This window comes from Corvus brachyrhynchos, unplaced genomic scaffold, assembly GCF_000691975.1.
Source record: "Corvus brachyrhynchos isolate BGI_N302 unplaced genomic scaffold, ASM69197v1 scaffold69, whole genome shotgun sequence".
Classification (NCBI taxonomy): Eukaryota; Metazoa; Chordata; class Aves; order Passeriformes; family Corvidae; genus Corvus; species Corvus brachyrhynchos.
This window is the reverse complement of record NW_008240228.1, coordinates 6,356,650-6,381,995: the sequence shown is the minus strand read 5'-3', so window position 1 is coordinate 6,381,995 and position 25,346 is coordinate 6,356,650. Positions and strand designations below refer to the sequence as shown.

At 40.5% G+C, this 25,346-nt stretch overlaps 1 protein-coding gene across 1 annotated transcript in view; it reads left to right on the top strand.

The window, feature by feature from the left end:
• Window positions 1–25,346, top strand: part of EML6 (echinoderm microtubule associated protein like 6) — a gene marked incomplete at its 5' end in the record, with an annotated part of 89,231 nt that overhangs the window by 41,238 nt on the left and 22,647 nt on the right. Inside the window, 20 exons of the mRNA XM_017745233.1 lie at window positions 1,655–1,792; window positions 2,986–3,242; window positions 4,297–4,509; window positions 5,161–5,328; window positions 6,236–6,342; window positions 8,186–8,304; window positions 9,051–9,237; window positions 9,973–10,078; window positions 12,850–12,943; window positions 15,568–15,668; window positions 16,876–17,078; window positions 18,272–18,383; window positions 19,071–19,198; window positions 19,901–20,042; window positions 21,097–21,249; window positions 21,494–21,625; window positions 22,469–22,557; window positions 23,186–23,362; window positions 23,461–23,662; window positions 23,870–23,996. Coding sequence (XP_017600722.1) covers window positions 1,655–1,792; window positions 2,986–3,242; window positions 4,297–4,509; window positions 5,161–5,328; window positions 6,236–6,342; window positions 8,186–8,304; window positions 9,051–9,237; window positions 9,973–10,078; window positions 12,850–12,943; window positions 15,568–15,668; window positions 16,876–17,078; window positions 18,272–18,383; window positions 19,071–19,198; window positions 19,901–20,042; window positions 21,097–21,249; window positions 21,494–21,625; window positions 22,469–22,557; window positions 23,186–23,362; window positions 23,461–23,662; window positions 23,870–23,996 — 2,955 coding nt within the window. The remainder of the gene's footprint in view (window positions 1–1,654; window positions 1,793–2,985; window positions 3,243–4,296; window positions 4,510–5,160; window positions 5,329–6,235; window positions 6,343–8,185; window positions 8,305–9,050; window positions 9,238–9,972; window positions 10,079–12,849; window positions 12,944–15,567; window positions 15,669–16,875; window positions 17,079–18,271; window positions 18,384–19,070; window positions 19,199–19,900; window positions 20,043–21,096; window positions 21,250–21,493; window positions 21,626–22,468; window positions 22,558–23,185; window positions 23,363–23,460; window positions 23,663–23,869; window positions 23,997–25,346) is intronic.

The window sequence follows — 25,346 nt, the reverse complement described above, 5'->3', positions numbered from 1 at the left end:
ATTGCATCAACAGGGATGTTTCTGTATTGCACTTCACTGGGTAATTTTTCTTAGTATTTGATTATCACACTATTTTGCAAAGAGTGAGTATATAATATAAATCTAAATTGGTTTAGAAATAAAAGTATTTAGTGAGTCAGATGATATTCTTGTGTCTGCGATGTCTAAATGAGGAGTTACTGTATTTTTCCCTAGCCCAGCTGAGAGAAGGCTCTACCCAAATATAGGCTTCTTACATTTTACATTTCCAAAGCAAAGCATCTCAGCTAGGAAAACTGCCTGCTCCCTGTCTCTTACCACAGGAACCGGGAGAAATTATCATTCTCTGAGGGCACAGGGAAGTATTTATTACATTTACTGAACAGACTGTCATGTATTGCAATTAGGCTTCTAGAGTATGGGACAAACTGATTTTTGTGGAAGTAATATTTTGGAGCAACAATTGTATCCTAGTGTTTCCTCCAAAATCTTTCCAAAGCCTTCCTGGTTCATTCCTTTTTGTATTGAGCTCACAGCTTCTGCCTCATGAGGCTGCAAGATTCTTGATCCTGCTTCTGGTTTGTCTTCGAAACCAGTTTTACATCTGTTTGTTTTCCACCTTCTTTTCAAGCTCCATCCAAGTTGTGTTTATACTGTTTGTTCTAGTGCCAACAACGTAACTTTTTCTCCTTTGGAGCACTCCTGTGCTCCCAGTGCCTCCAAGCTTCCTGTGCAGAGCAGAGCTCAGTACAGCTCTCTTTGTGCCCGTGCCTTCACTGGAAACGGGAATTGTTACTGTTCCAAAGTTTGTGCTACAACTCTCAGTAGTATCTCCCATCCGGCCTGAGCGTTCCTTCCTGTCCAGCTTTGCTCTACAACTTGGTCCAGTGTCACGTTACAGTTCCTGCACAAATTGTTCTTTTGTCCAGTTTAGCACATAATCTCACCTGCTGATTCGTAATTCTCATACTTTACCAAAGATTTTACCAATATATTGCATTTATGACTGTCCTCAAAATAAAAATAGCTGGGTATTGTTGGCTTAATTTCTCTACGCTGAGAGAGGTGTTTTATGCATTTTCCCCATTCTTTTAACTGTTCTTTAAATTTCTGGGTTTTGCAGGCTACTGAGATCTGACTAACCAGCCTATAGTGATCTGGGAAGCTCCCTCCATTCCTTCAGAAAAATATAGGGCCATTATTTGCCTTTATCTTAGGACATAATTTACTGGTTGATTCTTTTTAACTGCACTGCTGTAAATGAGGGAATCAATATGCAGTTTTGTCTCCTAGCTCGTTCAGAGTTAGGACAAGAAGATCTTCCCTGTGGTTGGAATGCTCATATTCCCTGAGTGTTGCTTTCAGTGAAAATTTCACTCAGAGCTGCATTGACCCTTCCTGTCTACAGAAGCTGCACTTTTTCTTATTCATTTTGGGGAATTCTATCAGATAAGTCTGGAAATGGCACCAAGTGATGGTGTAATTGAGCTTCACTCTGTTTTCTTCTTCCACACTATGTGTTCAGGTTAAAAGAGACTCAGTCCTTTACACAATATTAACGCAAGGGGTGTGTGCAATTGATTTTACTGAGTTAGACCTTTGGGATTCCTCTTGACACCCAAATCCTGGGGAGTCAGGAAGAGCCCCCTCCTGCTCTCCCTTCCCTTTGGGGCAGGCTGTGGAGCCTTGCTGACCATGCCTTGATTGCTCGCTGTAATATGGAAGAGGCCGTGCGGAGCGTGTCCTTCAGTCCTGATGGATCCCAGCTGGCACTTGGGATGAAGGATGGCTCCTTCATTGTCCTCAGAGTAAGGTAAGATGGTATTTTATCAGAAAAAAGAAATAATAATTGCAGATGCCTCCATATCACTTCTAAGAGGTGGTAGCTCGGCAATGAGGAGAAAATCTATGCTTTATTTAATTTCAAAATGTTAGCTCTTAGTAATAATATTGATAAAACTTAAGGTTTTCGAGTTTGGCTCTTTTCCTGTAGTCTGAAATTATACAGGTATTTAGTGAGAAGAAATGTGCATAACAGAGAGAGCATAGTTTTGAGAGGGATCTCCTTGACTGCATGATTTATTTCCTGTCATACACATACCAGGCAAAATAATTGGTGATCAAAAGACATTTTTAAGTACTTTCAAGGTATACCTGAATTCTCCTTTTTGTGTTAGAGGAAAGCTTTTTTTTGCATGGCTGCCTCTTAGGCATTTTCTGTCTGGAATGCTGTTATGGAGGGCGCACAAAAGCAGGTAAAACGTGAAATTTGCCAATGAGTGAAATAGGCAGATCCCCAGGGTGATTTCAAAACACAAAACATGTTTTAATTCATACCTGGAAGAGTTTACCCCCTCTTGGCCGTTACTCCATATGTTTGCCAAGCATATACTTAAAATACTTGGAACTCCTAGCTGATAGGAGGGAAAAGCCTGGGAAAACCCCTGTAATGCTCTGCTTCAATGACTTTAACAAAACTTAAGTGAGCTGTTCATATTAATTTAAAAGTCTTCCCAATGATTACTATTTTTCTAAAGAAGGTAATCTTCTTTGTCTCCCTGTAATCTTGTCCTGCTAATTTGTCTGATGCCTCCTAGAAATCTCTGTCTTGGGTTAGGAATGCTTCTCCTTTCAGGACTTTGCTTTTAAAAGTACTGTGTGTCAGGATTTAAAAGATACACCTACAAAATGTACCTAAATAAATTTGGGTTGGATGATACTAGCAGTACTTCATTAGAGCAAGTGGAGAGAATGAAGAGCATTGTGGACAGACAGTGTGGTTTCTATTTGTTGCTTTAGAAGATGCTTAGAACCAATGAAAGCAATAGGAAGTTATCCACAAAAAAAGAAGGAAGCAGTGGGAAGTTATCCACAAAAAAAAAAAAAAAGGGGTTTTAAAGTGAAATCTGATTTTTATTGTACACATTATTTAGTGCATTTGTCTTCTTATCTGTGGATTCAAGTTCCTGGGTTCCCAGTTGCCATTCTCACCTCTGGCTCCTGCAGGGACATGACTGAGGTGGTTCACATCAAGGACCGCAAGGAGGTGATCCATGAGATGAAGTTTTCCCCGGATGGCTCCTACCTGGCCGTGGGCTCCAACGACGGGCCTGTGGACATCTACGCCGTCGCCCAGCGATACAAAAAAATCGGGGAATGCAACAAATCCTCCAGTTTCATCACTCACATTGACTGGTCTGTGGACAGCAAGTTCCTGCAGACCAACGATGGTGCTGGAGAGAGGCTCTTCTACAAGATGCCCTGTGAGTTTACAAGGGGCTCGTGTTATGAGCGATTAAATGTTGGTTTTGGTTTGAAGAAAACACCACAAATAAGATATAAATATTACAGCTGCAAGTGGAGTTTTCTGGCTGGAACTTAGAGAAATACCCACTGCTTGTTTTCAAATCAGTACTCACTGAATAGCCTCAGCTTTAAGGAAAAGCTGTCTCTGCTGTGTAAATCATACATTTTTTTCATAGCAACTTTTCCAGGTTGACTCACTCTCAGGTAACCACCAAAGCCCCTCTGACCCTGTTGTGCTTCCTTCAAATGATAAATGATTCCTGTTAGTGATCAGAATGTTTTTAAAAATGTAACTAAAAATAGGAGAACTGTTTGGGTCAGCTCAAATTGCTGAGGTTCTCAGTGTTAAAGCTTGTTAGTAGAAACAGCACTGATAACTAATTGACTTACTCTCACTTTTACTTGAGAATGCTTTAAAATATTTAGAGGAAACTGTTGCAGAAGAGAGCTTTAGAAAGAAAATTTTGAGTTCTTTTGAGCTAGTTTGGCAGCCTTCAATCAACTCTAAAACAGCCCTGTAAGTAAAAAGTACCACAGAATGGCTGACTGACCAAGTACTCACATTTCAGGGATATAAGACAATGTGGACGAAAAACTCCTAGTAGCACATGAGCGTGATTTAGAAATTTGTATTATTAACCTAGTACTTGAAAGTGTTCTAGGAACTCATGCTATTCACAGTACTTTCTACTGAAGGCATTTCTTTGGTAGAAGTGATTTGGAATTATGAAGTTTTTCCACTTTTGTATGTTTTCAGCATGCTAATTCTAATTAGCATGCTAATTCTCATTAGTATTCTAATTATTTCGAATGCAGCTGCATTAGAACTCCTCAGATGTGTGATGTCCTCAAACACCACAAATGAGAGATTATAGTAATTTAAAGAAGATTGTGACTCTTCTTAATTGAGGTTAAAAATTAATCACAACTAGAATACAGATAAATATGATGAAAAGAAACAGTTTCTTAAAAGCAAATTATGAAATTGGTTATTCACCTGCACATTTTCAGCTGGGAAGCATCTAACGAGCAAAGATGAGATCAAAGGAATTCACTGGGCCTCGTGGACTTGTGTGATAGGATCTGAAGTGAGTGGAATTTGGCCAAAATACACAAACATTACAGATGTCAACTCTGTGGATGGGAATTACAACAGCTCCGTGCTGGTGACTGGCGATGACTTTGGGCTGGTGAAATTATTCAGGTTTCCATGCCTAAAGAAAGGTAAGATGGAATTTTGTATGGCTGAAAAATGCAATATTTATCTCAACACTGTGTCAGTGTGTTTTCTAATGGTGGCTTTTCATTCTGGTGTATAATTCAAATTAGTGTGCACAATTCCTGTGAGTATTAATGGATATAGAGACCAGACTTTAACCGTCCCTGTGTAGTTGTTTTCAGAAGTGTAGAGCATGTGTGGCTGCTTCCTCAGGATTTGAACTCTACCTAGCATAAAGCCAGCAATCCAAATCAAACAACCTTTTGCCCTTCTGTGAGCTTCAGTGTTTAATTTGATATCACATCTCAGTGAATTTTCAAAATCGGTGTTCTTAGGAAATATGTAATGCATGGGTCGAGTTCACACTGGCACTCATGGCCAGAAAGATGAAAATTAAACCTTGTGTGTGTCTGGTACTCCCTGCCAAGATTGAAGCACTTTTCTGACAACTGAAGATACTGTCCATATTATTTTATGCCACTTATCCTTATAGTTACTTTTGTATTAGAATATCAAATGAGGCATTTGAGTATTTTTTGGTTTTCAGATTTCACAAGTGTGTGTTTCTGTTAGGAGCCTAACTTCATTAGTTACAGTAGTTACAAGGTTATTTTTTTTCCCCCCTTACATACCAGCAGTTCTCTTCTTGTTTTCAGGAGCTAAATTCAGGAAATATGTTGGCCACTCAGCCCATGTCACCAATGTGCGCTGGTCCCATGATTTCCAGTGGGTTTTGAGCACAGGAGGTGCTGATCACTCTGTTTTTCAGTGGAGATTTGTTCCAGAAGGGATAACCAACGGCATCCTGGAAGCCTCTCTGCAAGGTAAACATCATCTCTGCTCTAGTATTTATTAAATTAAATCAACAGAGAATGCAGCACTGCTGGAAGAGCTTTCATTGAATTAACAGGAAAAAAAAATTATAGTTCTTTGGAATTGCATATGCTCAACATTTTGGGGACATTGGAGTTCTCAAAGACAAGCCTTGGTTTGGGGCACATTAAAAGCTGCTGCAGCCTGCAATATTTGTGTTTGGGAATACATGAGCAGCATTCTTCTAAGTGTCTGGAAGAAGAAATTTCGAGGGACTGGATAGTTGAATTTTCAACCTTAGCCATCTAACTTGCATTCAGAAGTCACACTACACGTGTTTAATTGTTTAGTTTTATTTTTCAATGCAATCTCACATATCTCACAACAAATATCTCATATTTATGCAATAGCTGTGCTTCGGATATTCTTCTTGTTCTATTTGTGATCCTTATAATATCCTAACACAGCCATATGCACTGTGTCATGGTGGTTGCTAAAATCTAGATTCCCTGCAGCAAAAGGGCAAAACTTCACTCTGTACACACACAATTTGGTAAAATATCTACAGCAAATATTTTAAGCACAAAAAGTGATCAGTGGAAGCTTTCATTTGCCATTTTTGTGTGTCTGCACTCCAGAGCCTGTTAAGAAAGCAGAATTCTCTGATGCTGGAACTGTACCAGTAACTGTTCAGTGATTTTGCTTCTCTCTGCCACCCTCCTGCCCCGGGCAGGGAAACAGGAGAGACAGAAATGAAGTCTGACACATTCAGTCAGCCCCCGTGACTTTTACAAGCTGCTTGAGCTTTGAAACTTCTTGAATAGTGCTTTGCCCATAGTCCAAATGATATAAAAACATCACTAACTATTTTCTTGCAATTCCACGTGTTCAATATATTGATTTTTTTTTTTAAAGCAGAGGGTGGTGTTGATTCCTACAGCGAGGAATCGGATTCAGATTTATCCGATGTGCCAGAGTTGGATTCTGACATTGAGCAGGAAGCTCAAATCAACTATGACCGCCAGGTGAGTGTGAAATAACACACACTGCCAATTACCTGGCAAGTTCCCATCACTATTCAGCAAAGAGAAGAAGTTTACTGCTGACTCATAGACTGCTCTCAGTTACTTTGGTGGTATTCAGCTGATTATGCAACCAATATACATAAACCCTTGAGCTGGAGATGAGAATTTGAAAGAGTTTGGAGAAAATAATTTAAAAGTGTTTTTTTGGGGAGTTGGAACTAGGTGATCTTTAAGGTCCCTTCCAACCCATACCACTCTGTGATCTTGATTCTATTTACAAGTCACTTGAACCTGATTCCAGCGGTGTTGTCATTATAAATTGAGTATTGCCTGACCCCTTTCCAATGACCTGTAGCTGCAATGGGGAAAGGTCAGAAATTCCTTAGAGCAGGACTGGGGTCTTGTACTAAGGGGGAAAATCACAGAGTAAGTTGGTTCATGTTGATTTAAGAGATTTAATGGCTGACATGGGGCTGCTTTCTGGAATGTGGGAAGTTCACCTCTAACATTCCAGGCTTTAGCCAAAGGCATCCTTTATCTTTTCACCTCACTTTCTAGACAGCAATAAATTGCATAGGTCCTTCTGCCAACAGCTTCTTTCACCTGTTTATTACAGAGATCAGTCGTGATTGGCAAATGAAACAGAGATTTTGTCAAATTCTCTCCCTCCCCTCTCTTTTACTCCGAGTTTCATCAGAATGCTGGTCCCATGCTCCTCCTCCCCTCCTCCTCCTCCTGATTTTCCATCTGTATTCAAATCAGTCATCATCATCCTCCTCCACGCTGCCTGTGTGTCAAAAAGGATTGGAGGGTTTAAAAATTACAAGTGACAATATCCAATATCGTTGTAGGCAGTTAAACAGCAGTATTCCAGGCAGGTTAATGCATGGAAAACCAGAAGCAACTTTAAATAGCATCTCATATAGGAAGTGTGAGACAGCCCCAAGCAAGAGCTGCACTTGGCATTTTGTTAAAGGAAATAATTGACAAAGGCACAGGGAAATAAAACCATTAACCTTATTTTGAGGATTGGGGTTCTTTTTTTTTTTTTTCCTTTTAATGTTATGTCTGAAGCAGCAGAGAAGATTCTACATTTTGAGATGCATCGGACCATGATGCCCCAGTATTCTGTTTCACTGAGTTTGTTTCTTTCTTTTCCTTTCTTCCAAAAATCCAGTGTTGCATCTTGGAAGTCAGGTAGACTTCTGTGGGAGTGGCAATTTCATTGTCCATTTGTCCAAGAGATGTAGGCACAGAAAACAAATGCTAAAGCTACATTTCAGCATAGTAACGGATTTTGTTTGGGGCCACAGCTCTGAGGATGCTTCAAACACCTTTAGTGGCTCCACAGTTTTAACATGCCTGAAATGTTTAAATGGAAAGTATTTTGTGTATTTATAGAGCTGTAATTGTACTTTGGGATGCTGGACATGTTGGCAGATTACTGAAGTGGTTTTGATTCCTGTGTATGTCACCATAATCCCTAGGCAGAATCAGCTCTTCATGCTCAGCTTTGAGCATGAACACTGAAGCACAACACCTAGAAACTTCCAGTCAACATTTACATTCCTTTTCACTAAGCGACACTGGAATCTTCTAGAAAAAACAGACCCTGCTGCTATTCCAGATTGCTGTTCTGGGCCACTCAGGTCAGGGAATTCATTCTCCAGAAAACATTTATTATCATCTAAAGGCTGGGAACAACAGTGCCTGACTCTGCATTGGAACCACTGAACATCACATTAGCATATATTAAATTTCATGCTTAAAGTCACTTTCACTCACATATACAAGTATTTAGAAAACCAGAGACATGCAGTTAACTTTAGCACTTCTTCTGTAGGTTTACAAAGAAGACCTACCTCAGCTGAAACAGCAAAGTAAAGAGAAAAACCATTCTGTGCCCTTCCTTAAGAGAGAGCGAGCGCCCGAGGACAGCTTGAAGTTGCAGTTTATACATGGGTAGAGTAATATCAGATAAGATTTGCTTTTTCTGATGGATTAATGTTGCTGGGCTGTTCTAACAATTCATATCAGAGCACAGGCAAAGGAGTTTTTGGTGCTTACCCACAACTGATTTGTTTGTCATTATTACTGTGGTAATTCTTAGAACATCAGATGTAGCTTTTCTATTTTCAGTTGTATTTCAGGCTGGATGGAGCTCTGAGCAACCAGGTCCAGTGGAAGATGTCTCTGCCTGTTGCAGGGGGTGGAACTGGATGATCCATAAGGTCCCTTCCAGCCCAGATCATTCCATGATTCTCTTTGTTAAGGAACAAGGGAAGCTTATAGCACTGATAAATAATACACCAGTGTTGAATTCTATGAAATTACATTTTGTACTTGTTGCTCACTACCCCTGATGTTTCCTGAAGCAAAGATTCTCTGTTAATTGCTTGTGACAGTTGTGATTTGTTAAAATGCCTGGTAGATTTATGCTCCAATCCAATTCCCTGTGAAGCCTACCTGGACACAGTTTTATGTAAATGATTCAGCCTTTTTGTGAAATCAGTGCTGATTTAGGAATTGAGTGCAAAGTAACCCTTGAGAAGATTCCTGAATTCCTGCTCTTGGTGGGAGCAGTCTCTGATACTTCTGTGCTCAAGCTGTCACCACAGGACTCCTTTCCTCTAATGCCCAAATGATGTGTAACACAGATTTCCTGAGCAGTTCTGGGGCAGCCACGAGGTGTTTGGTGTTTGCTGCAGGTACAGGGGCTATGACTGCAGGAACAACCTGTTCTACACGCAGGCAGGAGCGTTGGTTTATCACACCGCCGCCGTGGCCGTCGTCTACAACCGGCAGCAGCACTCACAGCGGCTCTACCTCGGCCACGACGACGACATCCTCAGCCTCAGCATCCACCCTGTCAAGGACTATGTGGCTACTGGGCAGGTGGGGAGTTCAAAGGGATAGCAATAATATTTACGTATGAAAATTAGGGAAAACGCCGTTCTCTTCAATTTTCCTTTACTCTTAAATGTAATTTAAGTAATGTAAATTTAATTTACACTTAAATGTAGTGTTTCCTCCTAAATCCAGGCAAGCTGAGTGTTGTTTCCTATTTTCCTGCCAAAACTGTTGGAGGTGATGATGAAACCGTTCCTATATAGCATAAACACTGCCAGTCTTGTGCTGTGGCCTTCAAAAATCTTACATTCGCTTTGAACCCCTGCTGTGAAATGCAGGAGCTGTATTTTATCTACTTTCTAGAAAGTTATGGACTTCCATTACTCAGTTGCAGTATTTTTGTACTGTAGGAGCTTTCAACAGCCTTGCTCAGATAAAAGCTGTTGGGCTCTTTCTGATATTTGGTACTGAGTATGATGTCTTCGGTGTGTACATACACGTTCAGACATCAAGATAAATGATACCATGAATATTCTGCTGAACAATGATCGTTTTAGAGACTATCCACTGATACTTCTCTGAAAGAGAAAATAAATCTTGAAAAAGATAAAAAGAAAATAAATCTTGAAAAAGATAAAAAGAAAATAAATCTTGAAAAAGATAAAAACATGACAAAGTAGTTACCTCTGTAGTGTTTTAAAGACATGATGCTGCTAATTACTGTTATTGGTGTGCTTCGAACTTCTGTGGGCAGAGATCCCAATTAACCTTCTGATTCAGGTTGGAAGAGATGCTGCTATCCATGTTTGGGACACCCAGACCCTGAAATGTTTGTCATTGCTCAAAGGCCAGCACCAGAGAGGAGTGTGTGCACTGGATTTTTCAGGTCAGCCACAGCCTATGTTTATCTAAATGATTAATTAAAAGACAGTCCTTGTGATGAAATTTTAATTCAAAGAGGTGTAAAATTACAGCTAGTACCAGTTTTACATGGAAGGCTGCTGACTGTTGGGATAAAAATAGTGTGTGTAGTAAAGTCAGTCATGGGCCTTTGGTCACTCAGTCAGTGATTGATTTTGGTGGTGTCTGATAGATAATACCAAGTGTGCAGCTGGAATTCTGGTCACTGTCTACATGGTGGTGTGAGAATTTTAAAGCAGGCAGGATGGTGACTCAAAGCATATAAATGAATTGGAAATGTCACCTCTGGGCTCATCCAGTGCTTCACATTTGCTAACAATTTCCACATTTTTCAGTGAGTTTACAGAAGTAGTAAATATGACAAACAGTTGTCTGCTGTGTTTCCCACTTGTCTTTCCAAGCTGGCTGCCCTAAGCTGTCTCAGTTTTTAAGAGATAATTCCTGTGTGCAGCACTGAAGAATATCATCCATATGGGGGGGACTTAAATACTTCTACATCTTTATAAAAGGGCTTGAAAATTCATTCTCCCTTCTTCTGTTTAAAAAAAAAAAAAAGATTATCTGAACTATCCTCTATTTGATCTGAATTTTTTTTTTCAATTAAACGTAACTTATTTCATATTATGCTCTCCAGAAATGTGGTAAGAATTCATTAGGATGTAGATCACATTTATAAGACAAGACTATATGAAAGACTAGATAAATCTGTGGAACTCAGTCATGTTCCATTATCAGGACAGGAGCCCTGGTGTTCATCCAAGAGCTGGAATTCAAATATGAAATTGCTGACCCACTGTGGTGTGTAAGCTCACTCTCTTCAAGATAAAGTGCCAGAAGGAGGGAAAATGGATAAGGATGATTTAACTGACATTGTGTTCATAGATGTCAAAAAACTTCTTGTTAATCCTTAGTTGAACGAATGTTCCTATATTTGAAAATAGTTTGTGGTTTGCATTTTTAACACCAAGTAAATTCCTGTCCAAGTAGGAATATTCTGGGTGTTGGAACCCATGTACCTGTAAAGAATAAGCTGGCCAAATATTCTGTGGGCATAAATCTGTAAAAGAATACTGAATGTCTTTTAAAAAGTAGCAACCCCTCAACATTACAGTGTTGCTTTAGGACCTGATCCCAAGAATAATGCACACACTGCATTCCTAACTGGCTTTGGTTGGGATTCTTGGCACAGACAGGGACAGAGAGCTGAGCAAATGTGCACGTCCATGCAGGGTCAGAGGCTGCCCTATGTAGGGGGTTTGCATTGTCTTAAAAACAGAGATTTCAGAATTAGGTTCAGGTCACACTATTTGGAGCTTAAAGAAAGAAACCCAAAACTCCCAAATTTTTCTGGCTGTAGTTGATGCAGCAGCTGATTCTATTCCCCCATTTCTCTCTGCCCTTACTCCCTCTCTAAAACATCTGTTGCTGCGCGTTTATGAAAGCTGGATCCCTCTGCTACGACCCTTCTCATGACACTGTGATTCCATTTTATTCCTGCAATGTTTGGTTGTGCCCTCTGGTGGCTAATTTAACATCTGTGACACCTTGGGATATTGTTTGGAGGGTATAGTCCATATTAGTGCATAAAACCTCCTCTTTCAAGTGAATAAAGCTTAAATTGTGGTGTTGTTTGGGGTTTTTTAAATAAACTCAGTTTTGGTTTCCTGTCCTGTATTTTAACTTCATTCCTTCCTGCCTAGTTCTGCTTCTTCCATCTGGTCCTATTTCATTCAGCCATGAATTCTCTTCCTCGTTCTGAAATTCCCCTACTCCTTCTTGACTTGCTTCTAACAGAACTCAGTCATTGAAGTCTGTGAGAACTTACTCAGCTCTGTGAACTCTGGAGTAGTTCTGATGGAATAATTTATAGCAGTTACTCTCTTTTTCTTCTTCAAGTCAAATATGCCCAAGCCCCGAGTCCTTCACATCATTCACTTCTACAAGAAGCACATTCCCACATCAGTAGTGCTCCTGTTCAGTCTCTGCCCAGCTCTGCTCTTCCAGCTTTAACTTTCCTTCACTTAAAAAAAACCAAGCAGGTGATCAGCTCCTCCTACACCGTATAAGGGTCAATTGTCTTATCAGAAACTGCAATAATTATGGCTTAGTTTTATAAACTTTTTAGAATTTCAGGACAGAAGTTTGTCTCAGTAAGTTTGTTAGAGATGGTTGTGTTTATCATTATTTCATGCACGTGGCAGCAGTGCCTGGGCACTGTTGAATTATGGATGATATTCTGTTCTGGCTTTCCTTCCTCTCATTATCAGTACTGCTGTGTCTTTCCTGCAGTGAAAGAGAAGATAGCCAGCAGTTATTTTTGGCCTTAAAATTTCATATCATATTTATAGTTTCATCACCCTGCCTATGAATGTTTCATACACAAATAATTCTCTGTACCATTTCAAGCAAAAGAAAAGAAGCATCATCTGATCAGAAATATTTCAAATAAAATGCAATGTGAATTTAGAGTGCTTGGGCTTTATGAAGTTGACTTTCATTGCCTTGTTTGATCGTTCCTATTTTCCTTGTACTTACACATAGGAATGTTTTGTGTCTGCCTTTGGGAAAGATCTGAACTCCAATCTCTCAAACTATTAGTTTGGGGGGGGTTTTTTTTGTTTCATTTATAATACATCATTAGAAATTCAGTTTGCACTGTAATTGTTGTGTTCATTGCCTGTTACATTTTCAGCTAAAGCTTTAGCACCTTTAATGCTCAGTATTGCTTCTGTACAGCTGATGGGAAATGTTTGGCATCTGTTGGGCTGGATGATAATCATGCCATTGTGTTCTGGGACTGGAAAAAGGGAGAAAAGCTGGCAACAACCAGGTAAGAATACCCACAGTTTAAAATGTCCCCTCTGATTACATTTTCCTGAATAGCATCATCCACATTTTTCCTATGAACAAGGAAGTAAAGCAGAACTCCCCTCTTGAAAACAGGATGGTGTTTCAGAGCAATATACCCAGATTAAAAACCTGGGGATGCAGAGCCCAGTGTTTGGAAATCCTGTGAACTATTTCTGTCAGGAGTTCCTCAGCCTTTCTGTTGGGAGAGCCCCGTGGGCATTGTAGCTTGTTTTGGACTTTTCAAGTGAAGTTTTTTCTTCCAGTTTCATGTCCTGGCTCAGGGCAGAAGTCATCAGAGGTGTCACTTCCTTTATGCATTCAATGGTGTGCTGGGTTCCATCACTTTCTAAAAAGAAAATAGTTCCCTCTAATCTATCTATCTATCTATCTATATATTTCAAGCACTGCTGATCCTGCCTTTCTTCTGAGCCTGCTTTTTCTGAGCTATTTGCTTTTTCAGTTGCCAACTGACAGCTCAGCCAATAACCTGACAGTGAAGAGTCCTTTGCATGAAGGGACCAGTGCTGGGAAGAGAATTGGATTAAAGTTACATGTTTGCTACTTTATACTCAAATATTGATTGTAATAATAGTTGTTCAGTGTAGGAGAATCAAACTATTTGAGAGCCTGGTTTCTGTCTCAGCCTTGGACAAAGCAAATGTGCTCCTGGTCACTGGGATTGAGCAGAACTCCTGTGAGTGTGGATGCATGTACCAGAAGGGCAAGGAGAGAATTCCATATTCTGCAACCATGTAATGTAGCATTGCTCAGTAGGAAAAAGTGCCGGTGAAAGGTTAATTTACTTTAATGGCTCCATGGTGACATGTTGCAGAAGAAATGAGAATTTCTGGTGGCAGCACTCTCTGTTAGCAGTGTACCATTACTGAAGAAATCAGTGTTTTACTCCGTGTGTGTGTACCACAATCTGTTAGCTACACAGTTCCATCTCAGACATGCAGTTTATTAGGCAGTGAGGTTTTAAATCCTGTTAAAATCTGTGCTGGAGGCTTTGCGTAGCAACCGCCCTGTGTGTGTTGTAACACGTGACATTTTCCTGGGCTTTGCAGTCCTGGTTCTGCTGTCCCCAGACAGATTGTGCTTGACTTGCAAGCAAAGAAATACTTTATATATTCCCATGCTGACCTTTAAGCTTTTAAAAACAAGATAACGATGAGCTGTGTCACTACCTGGCTGCTGGTGCTCACAGGATAGATAAAACATGGAGCACTCGGATTCTTTTCACCATGTAATGCTGCATGCACGTAGTGGATCTATTATTGCTAATCTGTTATCTTGAAAATATGCAGGGTCCTCACAGAGAGCAGAAAAAATTAATCTTCTAAAATGCTGCAGTTTAATCTGTTGTTTAGATTTTAGCAGCACCTAAAGGCAAGTTCCCTGTTCTGGTGAGCACAGGAGGACAGAGAGAGAGAGAGAGACAAAAGCCCTCATGTGGCCTTTCACACGAGAATAAAAGGACATTTCCTTGCAATCATGTGGACCCATATAAACCTGAAAAATGAGGTGTCCATTCACCATATACAGACACCCACTATGTTTATTCTGCAGTGAGATGTCGTTTTTGTGAATGGTTTTTTTTGCTTAATTTTTCTAGGCTGCTTTATCTCAGCATGACTTCTCAGGTTTTTGTTGCAACATCAGAACACACTTATTTACTTGCTTTAATTATTTCAGAGCTAAATTATACAGCTTGTTTCCCTGTCCTGGCTCTCCAGCCTCCTGTCTGGTCTCATTAAAATCCTTGTTGAATAAATTGGAATCAAACACCTCTGCACTGCAGGATGATGTGCTGCAGATGTCAAAAGTGGTCAGGACTGGTTTGCATCCAGGCTGATCCACCAAAAGGAAATCCTGAGCCTGAGAAGGGTTCCAGAACCACATGATTTTCCAGGTCTGCTGAGCCTGTCAGGAAAAAGTGACTTAATCCTAGCACAAAACCTGCAGATGCATATTGAAAAGCTCATGGTTCCTGCTCTGGGGGCTTTATAAAACACTGACATGGATGTAATTAATGCTTTACACCTGGGAATATTTTTTGCTATGATAAAACCCAAGCTTGTAAATTCCCATAAATACATCAACAAGGATAACTTTAATTACCCAAGAACTAAACCTGGAGGTGCATGTGCTGCTGAGCAAACTGCTTCCTACACTATAATTTTAGAATTTGTGATTTTATTTTCTATCTTGAAGCACACAGATTAAACACTTCCTCATTTTTCCTGTTAGAGTATCATTTAATATTTATTAAGGTCTCATCCATTTAAATACTTACATTGACCTTTATGTCTTCTCTTAATTGCCTTGACCTTTATTGTCTGCTCCTTTGTTACGACTTAAATGAACTGAAATTCAGTGGGAGAGAACTTTTATTCCCACATTTCTGTGCTCCCCACGTGGTGTATGCTCAAATTTCTTCTGCCAGCTCCATGGGGCAAACTCCCAGGACTAAACCCTTGCAGATTAGAAATATGGCTCTCTAATTTTTCTTAGACAGGGAAACGATTTATATCAATGATTCAATTAGTTTGAAATGTTAAGTCATCTCTTGCCAAGCTTTTAAAATTTCTACCTTTATTACAGGGGCCATAAAGATAAAATATTTGTAGTGAAGTGTAATCCACATCATGTGGACAGACTAGTCACAGTTGGGATGAAGCATATCAAATTTTGGCAGCAAACAGGTACTGTATTGAATATTTTATCTTTAATTTACTTGAGAATTTGTGAATATTTTTAAAAGAGGAACATCATGTTCTCAGTTTAAGAATTTGTTTTATTTGTTACGCAATTTTCCACTAACCAAAATATTGAAGGAGTGAAAACCCACCTCTGAATAAAGCAAATGTCACAATATTCCTTCCTCCTCGGAAAGAATTTCCAGCTAATTGTGCTTAAACTCTAGTCATACTATTAAGGAGTTCTCCTGAGTAAGCACCCTTGGTTCCCAGAAAATCAGGTTCTGTTTGAGGATATTTTTTATTCAGGACTGGATTTCTCTCTCTTCATGACTTTTTAGTTGTGTACACATGACACAAGTACTCAAGACTATTCAAAATTAGGTAATTTTAAGAGTTTCCTACACTTCGTACCATACTTGAAGTGTTTGAGTGGTTCAGGTGCTCTCAGATTAAAAAAAAATTTTTCTGCTTTTTATTTTAATCTTTAAGTTATTTTTGCAGTGATTAAATAGACTTGCATTGCTGTTTGCCAAATTCCATGATGGGAATGTGCATTAAGCAGCATCTTACTCCAGGAATAGCCTCTTTGCAATGAAAGTGGTGTATTTTGAATTCAGATTTGCTCAGCAGAGTGAGGACTCAGTGTGGTGTCGGCTGTGAAGCCCACAGTGCCTTGACACAAGGCCACCACTGCAGGTGATATTTTGTAATTGTGTATTTTTGTCTCTAAGCATTGGTTCTTGGGCCTTATGGCTGCTTCTGCTTTCTGAACCCAAAGCAAGGCTGTGGTGATTTGGTTCTCTGACAAGCAGAGGAGGAGCAAACCCTGCCATTTGTTCTGCCAAACTGCTGCCCAATGCTCAGGGTGCCAGGGACAACTAAACCAATCCTCTAGTTGTGGTCACCGCTACAGAGAGGCAGCATGGCAGAAGCTGTTGTGGGCAAAAAACATTCTGCCAGCCATTGCAGTAGTTCTTTCTGCACAATTCCTCACTGAATTTATCACTTGCTTGGAAAGACAGTCTGAAAATCTGAGCTGCTTCAGAGCTGTCCTTGCTGGGTTCACTTCCTTTGATTGTGCAGTGAATTCTGGATTTCCATTATCTGCTGCACCGTAGGCAGCCACAGGAGATCTTGCGGTCAAACATTTGTCCTTTACAGCACTGTGGCTACAATCCCACGTAGAAAAAGCCTTGTGCTGGTGTTGCAGGTGGAGGCTTCACCTCCAAACGGGGCACGTTTGGGAGTGCAGGGAAGCTGGAGACGATGATGAGCGTCTCGTACGGGCGCATGGAAGAGCTGGTGTTCTCTGGGGCTGCCACTGGGGACATCTACATCTGGAAGGAGACCCTGCTGCTGAGGACAGTGAAGGCCCATGATGGACCTGTGTTTGCCATGCATGCACTGGACAAGGTATTTACCACCTTCCTTCATGTTGATTTTTGTTACAGTAATGGATTTTAGAGGGGTTTGTGATTAAAATCACAAAGACAATAGGAATGAGTTCTGTTATTTGATAGGCCTGGATTTGTAAACACCCTGTTCCATGTGCTGGTACCTGACCAACAGCTTTCTGCCCTCTAAAAATGGAGAACTTATTTCTCACTCTGCTCAGGAGTGTCATTTTCATGTTTGTGTAAATTGCAGAAGAGTAACAGGTAACATTCATTGCCTCTTCAACCCAATCTCAAAAATTATTGTGCATTAGCAGTTTCCAAAATATGAAACATGATCTTCTAATAGTATTATCACTGTCTCTTAGTCAAGACTTTAGATATCCAAAGGTTTTGGGTTTCGAGTTAACTATTCCAGGTATCAAAAGAATTCTCCTTCGGTTGCATCAATACATCTATAAAAGAAATTATGGCAAAATACATTATTTGCATCACGTTAATGAGCTGAGGACAAAGTTTTGCCCTTGGCAGTTTGAAGATAATGTTGATAATGGAATATCCCTTTTGAGGTTATGCTTTCAACTGTAGAAGTAAAGGATGAGAAGAATGTTAGCTATTAACATTTTTATATATCAAGGTCAATTAAGATCCCTGTGGCTCAATCCTTTCTGGCCCTAATTGATTGTTCCCAGCTTTCCCATCAATTTTTCTATTTGATCTTGGCACTGAATATCCTCTTCACTTAGATTTTTGTTGGTTAGTTATTTATGCTCTTTTGCATTCACTTGGCCCAGATAATCTACCCAGGGAATTAATGAGAGAATTGGTCCCTGATGCATTATTAGAACTCGGGTTGAAGCATCTGTTAAGTCAATTGAATTTGGAATAACTTGAGAAGCTGTTATTGCCTCTTCTAAGGGCAAAACACGTTTTTCCAAAGCTCATTTCTACATGCAGGCAAATGTCCTGGTCCAGCATTCCTGTTTACTACAGTGTGTGCTCCATATGGTTGTAAATCTTTATAACCTTAGAAAAGCAGCTCTAAATCTTGTCCACTTGAATTTTTCCCTCATAGGTACAGGCTCCAGTGTTTTTAGTTTGACACATGAATAAAGTGCAGGGGAGACTTTACTGTGCCTTTGGACATGTCCTTTTGAATCTCCCCCTATGAGTGCTGACATCTGTGTGTGTTTTCCTGCTGTGATTGTGCAGGGCTTTGTAACGGGTGGAAAAGATGGAATTGTGGCCCTTTGGGATGATATGTTTGAGAGATGTCTGAAGACATATGCTATTAAAAGAGCAGCACTCTCTGCTAGTTCTAAAGGTATTGTTTTTCAGTGTGTTTTAATAAGGACTGTGTGCATGGAGGGCGGTACAATGGTAGTAAAAGGGTAGTGCTGGGTGTCAAATCTTACCAGAACGCAAAGGGAACAGCAACACACCACTTACTCTGTGCTGGGATTTTCTGGTTTGATCCATGTAAGATGTATTTCTTGTACTCCTTGTCATTTATTGTTCGTTCTGCTATTCCCTTCTCTATTTCATGATATTGAGCTTTGTTTTCATTGGTGAAATGATTTTAAGGAGAAATGTCCCCAGCCTTGAGTTTGGCAGTTCCAAAGTCAATCCAGTTTCCTTGGCTGGCCACATTCCCTGTGGTGAGAGCAAGGGCCCTGTGATTTGGAAAGACCTGTTAAATTCCCCAGACCTGAGTGTGGAAGTCTGGGAAGGGATATTCACTTGTAATTACAGAATTAGTCCAAGGTGCTGGAACTCCTGAGCCCCTTAGACCCTGTCATTGTTAAAGCAATAAAATAGCCGTCTTTATGTTGCCACTAGTACAGACAAACTCCCCTCCCTCAACAGTAAGGAATCCATGAATTATCTGGAAGTTTGATCAGGCAATTGTATCTCATGTTCATGATTTTAAACAGATTTGAATTATATATAAACTGCAAATGATATGAAATGTAAAAAAAAAAAAAAAAAATTAGTATCTTGTGTTCTTCAGGTTTACTTTTAGAAGACAACCCCTCCATCCGAGCCATCAGCCTGGGACATGGGCACATCCTGGTAGGAACTAAAAATGGAGAAATACTTGAAATTGATAAAAGTGGGCCTATGACTCTGCTTGTTCAGGTACTGTGTGGATCTTCCATAGCAAACTATTTCCTGTATTTTTTTAAAATGCTGGTTCTCCGGTATTCTTTTTTCAGTAAATTTTGGTCACGTGAAGTAATCCTTCAAATTTGTCTTGCCTGCATGACTGCCTTACTAACCAAGATGTGTGAGGTTGTGTTTTATAAAATACTGAACTCATTCACTAATGCAGATTGAGAGTAGTAAGAAATTATTTAACCTTGATATGCAGTGCCAGCAAACTGTATGCAAGCTGAAGGAAAGCTGGAAAAAAGCAGGAAGAGTGATTAACAAGTTGGAAAACTGAGAATCTGAGGCAAGAATAAAACGAAGTAGTGTATGTTGTGCAAACAAGGATCTAAAAAAGGACATAAACTTTGAGGATTAGCCAATATTAGGATGTCTGGATAAGGTCCTGTTTGGGGTGTAACTGTTCCCTATTCATCTCAAGCTTGGAAAAGAGAGTATTGGAAGAACAGGAATTACAGCCAGTAGCAGTGGAGGGGACTACGGAAGAGTATTTTAGACAGCTGTCAGGGGAGACAGATGATGTTCAGGTCTTTTGAATGTGGAAAGCTTTGGAGGGAGGAGATGGTGAAGGGTTTATTGCCTGGGACTTGTGAAATGAGGCAGGGCAAGGTTAGAACACGTTACACGGCCCCAAATGCATTATTTTCTCTTGTGTGGAATGCTCTCCTCAAGGGCCATATGGAAGGAGAAGTGTGGGGCTTGGCAGCTCATCCTCTCCTGCCTGTGTGCGCCACCGTGAGCGACGACAAAACGCTGCGGATCTGGGAGCTCTCGTCGCAGCACCGCATGCTGGCAGTGAGGAAGCTCAAAAAAGGTGATTCTGCTCTGGCCAGGCCCTGGGGCAGCCGTGGATCCCTCTGTTCCTCTAACAGCTCCCTCTTTGCTTTCAGTGCACATCACGGGCATTAATTGGGGAGGCAAAGGACACAGTCATTAAGAAATTGGGAGCACAGGAAATAAATTATCTTTGGCATGTGTCAAGTCAGGGCAAAGGGAAGGAAGAAAAAGGACTGTAATCTATTGTAATGAATAATAATAAAATGAACTTCCCCCAGTTTCAAGGGGAATGAATTGACCTCAGAATCACTTTCCTTCCTAGGAATACTTAAGGCCGGTATGTTTGTTGCTGACCTAAAAGATTTTCCTTATAAAGACAAGTGTACAATTTCCTGTGTGTTGAGCACTCTCAGCCTTCGGTGCCAATATGAGCTTTACCTGTTAAACCAACTTCTCTAAAATGAACAATTTTCCTGCCCTCTCCTCTGTATAAAATTAGATGAGCTATGTTGAAATGTTGCCTTCTCAAAATTACTCTTATTTTATTAGTTTATTGATATCCTTCAGGAAATTTTACATTGTTCATTTTCAGTGACAGATCTGGAGCACAGGAGCCCTTAACTGGCTGGGGTAAAACAGAGTTAAATATTTTGGAGAGGCGAATTTGGGGAGGGATGAGGATAGCTGTAGGGAAGAGTATGGTTGGGAATAATGCTGAGGCAGAATTACACTGCCCTTAATGAGTCTTTGAATCTTCCATCTGGATTTCCTTTCTGTACATGTTTTAGGATTTGTTTTATTTCTGTCACTGGAGTGTTTAAAATGTAGCTGGAAGGTGATATTTTCTCGTAAACCTGTTTCAAGAGGGATCAGATCAGCATTGTCAACTCCAGAGCACCCTGTACAGAGGGAACATTCCCATGTAGCAAAGCATTGATCATGGCCCTCTGTAACATATAGGTTTTAATAAATAGCAAGTCTATTTTAAAACGATAGACTTGATGTAAAAACCTTTCAGTTGCAGTTCATCGTTGGTTTTCTCAGCCGCAGTTTTTAAGCCTTGAGAGACTCATTCCCACGTTCCTCCATAGGCGGGCGCTGCTGTGCCTTTTCTCCCGACGGGAAAGCCCTGGCAGTCGGGTTGAACGACGGCAGTTTTCTGGTGGTGAATGCTGACACTGTGGAGGACATGGTCTCTTTTCATCACAGGAAGGAGATGATCTCAGATATAAAGTTTTCACGAGGTACAACCAGATGTTAAGGTGGGAGTGTTTATCTTGGAGTTCGTTTCTCTTGTCTAGACAAGGTTGAATGTTGTGCCGGAAGGCTGGCTTTGTGTGTGTTCTACTGCCTCAAATATTTTACAGTTCCATGTAGCTGTGTGCTACAGCCCACCCCTGTCTGGTGAATTCACTACGGTGGTGAAAATCACACCAATATTAGTTAGAAGCTGTGCCCTTTAATAACCTCAGTGTCTCCTCCTTACAGAATCAGGAAAGTACCTGGCTGTGGCTTCCCACGATAACTTTGTGGATATTTACAATGTCCTTACCAGCAAAAGAGTCGGCATTTGCAAAGGTGCCTCCAGCTACATCACCCACATCGACTGGGACTCCAGAGGTAAAGTGTTGGCCAGAGCTACAGACTGGAAATACCCATAAAATGGAATATCAGGAAACTGTTCCTCTCCAGTTATTGAGATCAGCCACTGATGCAAATGCTTTTTCCCCATGGAGCACTGTATGGATCCAGTGCAATTACATTTGTTGGTATCCAATTTCCTTTCCTTGCTGAGCTCTGCATGGCAACCCCTGCAAGAAGCTAGAGCCTGATTGTCACAGCTAATTAAGTCCAGCAGGATCCGTAATGAGCTCATGCCAGTGAGCCTTCCCAGAGTGGATGTGATTCTGTGTGGGGCCACCTGTGTGCCTGAGCCCTGTCCCTGCTGTGTGCCAGTCCCCAAATATGGTGTGACCCACTGGCAGCAACACCACAGCACCTCCATGGGCACAGCAAACTTCCCATCCCAGGACAGCTTGGAGTGGAGCCGACTCTGCCAGAGGGGCAGTGCAGAAGGGATAGGAGCTGGCAAATGTTCCACTTTTGGCAAAGCTGCCTTGTAAAATTGTTAGGAAAATCAGTAGCACATGGATTTATTTTTGACTTCCATTAGTGTGATGATGAAACACAAGCAAAATATTCCCTGTCAGCAGAAACTGATATGCTGCGAGACAGCAACTTCTTAAGGATATTGGATGGTATTTAAAATATTACTTATTCATTGAACCAGAGGATAGGACCCTTACAAGTGATTCTAAGCATCTGTGTTCTTTTGCTATGAGTAACTTTCTGGAGAAGAATTTCTTAATTTACCCCCAGAAATCTTTTCACTCAATCAAAAGAAAGTCTTTAGTAGTCATAATAATTAATAAGATTCATAATGAACTCCCCTTTTGTGTCCAGGAAAGTTATTGCAAGTCAATTCTGGTGCCAAAGAACAACTATTTTTTGAAGCACCGAGGGGGAAAAGGCATATTATAAGAATTGCTGAGGTATGAATTATGTTTACTGGATTATTTTTACTATGAAAGTTATCTTTAAGAATTGTCTTCAAATGGTGTATTTTTTTTCCTTTTATAATGCTATATTTGCAGTGGTTAGAATTAGAATTATTTAATCATTCCACAGTGTCTTTCCTAGCATTTGTAAATGGCAGAATGTGCAGCTTTCTGCTTGTATCTCTAAATTTATTATTGTTTCTTTATTAGCAGCCATTTGCCATAATCCCCTTTCCCAAAGTCACCTGTTTTCTGTGTAACCAGTCACATACAGGCTATAAACCACCTTCAAACAGCAGGACCTGGCTTTTCATCAACTTGATTATTTGTGGCCTGTATTTCTGCTACAAAACTGCCGATGTTTAGCACCTCAGAAAATCTCTAGGGAGATTTGTATTCAAATCGTGCTCTGCCTTGGGAACACAGGACCGTTCAAAGTGTTAAGCCTTTGGATGAAGATACATAGTTTGTGTTAACAAGCTGGAACGAGCACATTTTCTTAAGAACTAAAAAAATGAAAATAAAAATTAATATCAAACATAGGAAACTATGCATATGACACTAGTGTGTATTTGGTATGTTTGAAGTACGAAGCCTTCTTTTGGGGGAATTTTGCTTGCAGATAGAGAAGATTGAATGGGACACCTGGACATGTGTGCTTGGTCCCACCTGTGAGGGAATCTGGCCCATGCACAGCGATGTCACCGTTGTCAATGCAGCCAGTCTCACAAAGGACAGAACCCTCCTGGCCACGGGAGACGATTTTGGGTTTGTGAAGCTCTTTTCCTACCCAGTGAAGGTAAGAAGTGTATTTATTTCAGTAATTGGAAAGAAAAGTAAGGAAGACGCTGTTCCTGGGGTGTCAGGCTGCCAGCTGGGGGATTCTCTGTGCTGCAGGGCCAACATGCCAAGTTCAAGAAGTACGTGGGGCACAGTGCCCAGGTGACCAACGTGCAGTGGCTGCACAATGACTCCGTGCTGCTCACTGTCGGCGGTGCCGACACCGCGCTCATGATCTGGACCAGGGAGTTCCTGGGCATCCAGGAGAGCAAGCTGGTGGACAGTGAAGAGTCAGACACTGATGCAGAAGAAGATGGAGGTAAAGAGGATTTGTTTCAGTCTTCCTTGCCTGAATCAGAGATTCACACAGGCATTTAACTCGAAGCTTTGCTGTACTAAATTTCAGTGTAAGGAGAGCTTGGTAGGATTTGTTTCCTTCCTTTTATTGGTGCAGATCTTCTTGTTCTCTACTTTCCTGCTATGAAACAAGGATAGTTTGTTTTATTCTATGTTTTATTTTTCTAAGGTTATGATAGTGATGTTGCAAGAGAAAAAGCAATTGACTACACCACTAAGATCTATGCAGTGAGCATTCGAGAAATGGAAGGCACAAAACCCCACCAGCAGCAGAAGGAAGTGTCAGTGGAAGAGAGGTATGTCCCACAAAGGCTTTTGCTTTCAAGTGTATGTTGTGCCCTTTTGCATCTCTTTTCATGCAACTAAAATTAGTCCTTAGAAGTAAGACAGGGATTTTGAAATTCACCAGACATTTAAAATGGTGTTCAAAGAGTACAAAATGATAATACCATGGGGAAAAACACGTGTATATAATGCATCTGGGAGTGTTGCGTTCTTTTCTGCAGTTCACATGAGCATTTATATTCTCTCCTAACTGGTGTATGTCTGCAGCAGAGCACTTGTGATAGTGGTAAGCTTGTAAATATTTTGTGGTTAAGGCTTTGGGTGGTCCTTTTATTGGAAGGTTTTCAGTCACATGTAACTGTTTTGGGTTGTCACCGTTAAAGCTGGAATTTCCCAGGGCACATGCTGGCCTTAGGCTGAAATACTCTAAAAAAAATTAGCTGGAAGGGGAACAGTGTTGGAAAGGGCAGCAAAGAAAAGAGGTAAGAGCTAAGAACAGAGGATGAGTCCAGTGAAACACAGACCTAAAGGGAGGGGGTGGTAAAATCTGATGGGACAGAACAGGAGCATCTGTAACTGGTAAAGTATATTCCCCCTCAAAATCTGGAGCAGTAAATCCTTACCTGTGAATCCAGCTGGTGACTCAGCTGTGAATCCGTTCTCTTTTGCTGGAGTATTTTCTTAGAAGTGATCATTCTTCTGTCAGGACTTTCCTTGCTCTTGCCCCCACACTGGGCACTGGCACAAAGGGCTGCTGTGGGTTAGCCCACAGAAAGGATTTCAGCTAAGTTGTTCTGTTATTGCAAGAAACAAAATGCAGTTAATAATACTTCCTGATCTCATGCAAGCCTTGGAAAAATAAGTTTCTGTCTTTAAAGCTCTCAAGGAATGCAGTGCTGAACCTCTTGGACAGAAAGTAATTAATAATTTTGCTCAGTAAATGTGCAAAATAGGAGAATTGGGTGTGAAACGTGGGATATGAACTATAAGAAAAATGTTGCACCCATTTTTTTTTATCACAATGTCTTAACGATACCATGCAGGAGGAGGATCGGTGTTTTTTACAATAAAATGTTGGACAATAACCTTTGCTTTTCCCTTTCTTTTAAGAATATCTCTTTTCCTCAAATAAAGAATTTGTTCCTCCATTTTTCTATAAAAAGGCATCATGTATCATCTGGTAAACATACATGTTTGCAAGTTGAGTTTAAAAAAGGAAAATTATTATTTTATTTTGGGTGAATTGCTAAATTGTTATAGGAATAATAAGTTCCAGTGGCACACAATGCCCAGATGCTTCACACCAGAAACCCTTGTACCCTCCAGCTGTTTTATTCTGCTTTGGTGATGCAAAAGCAACT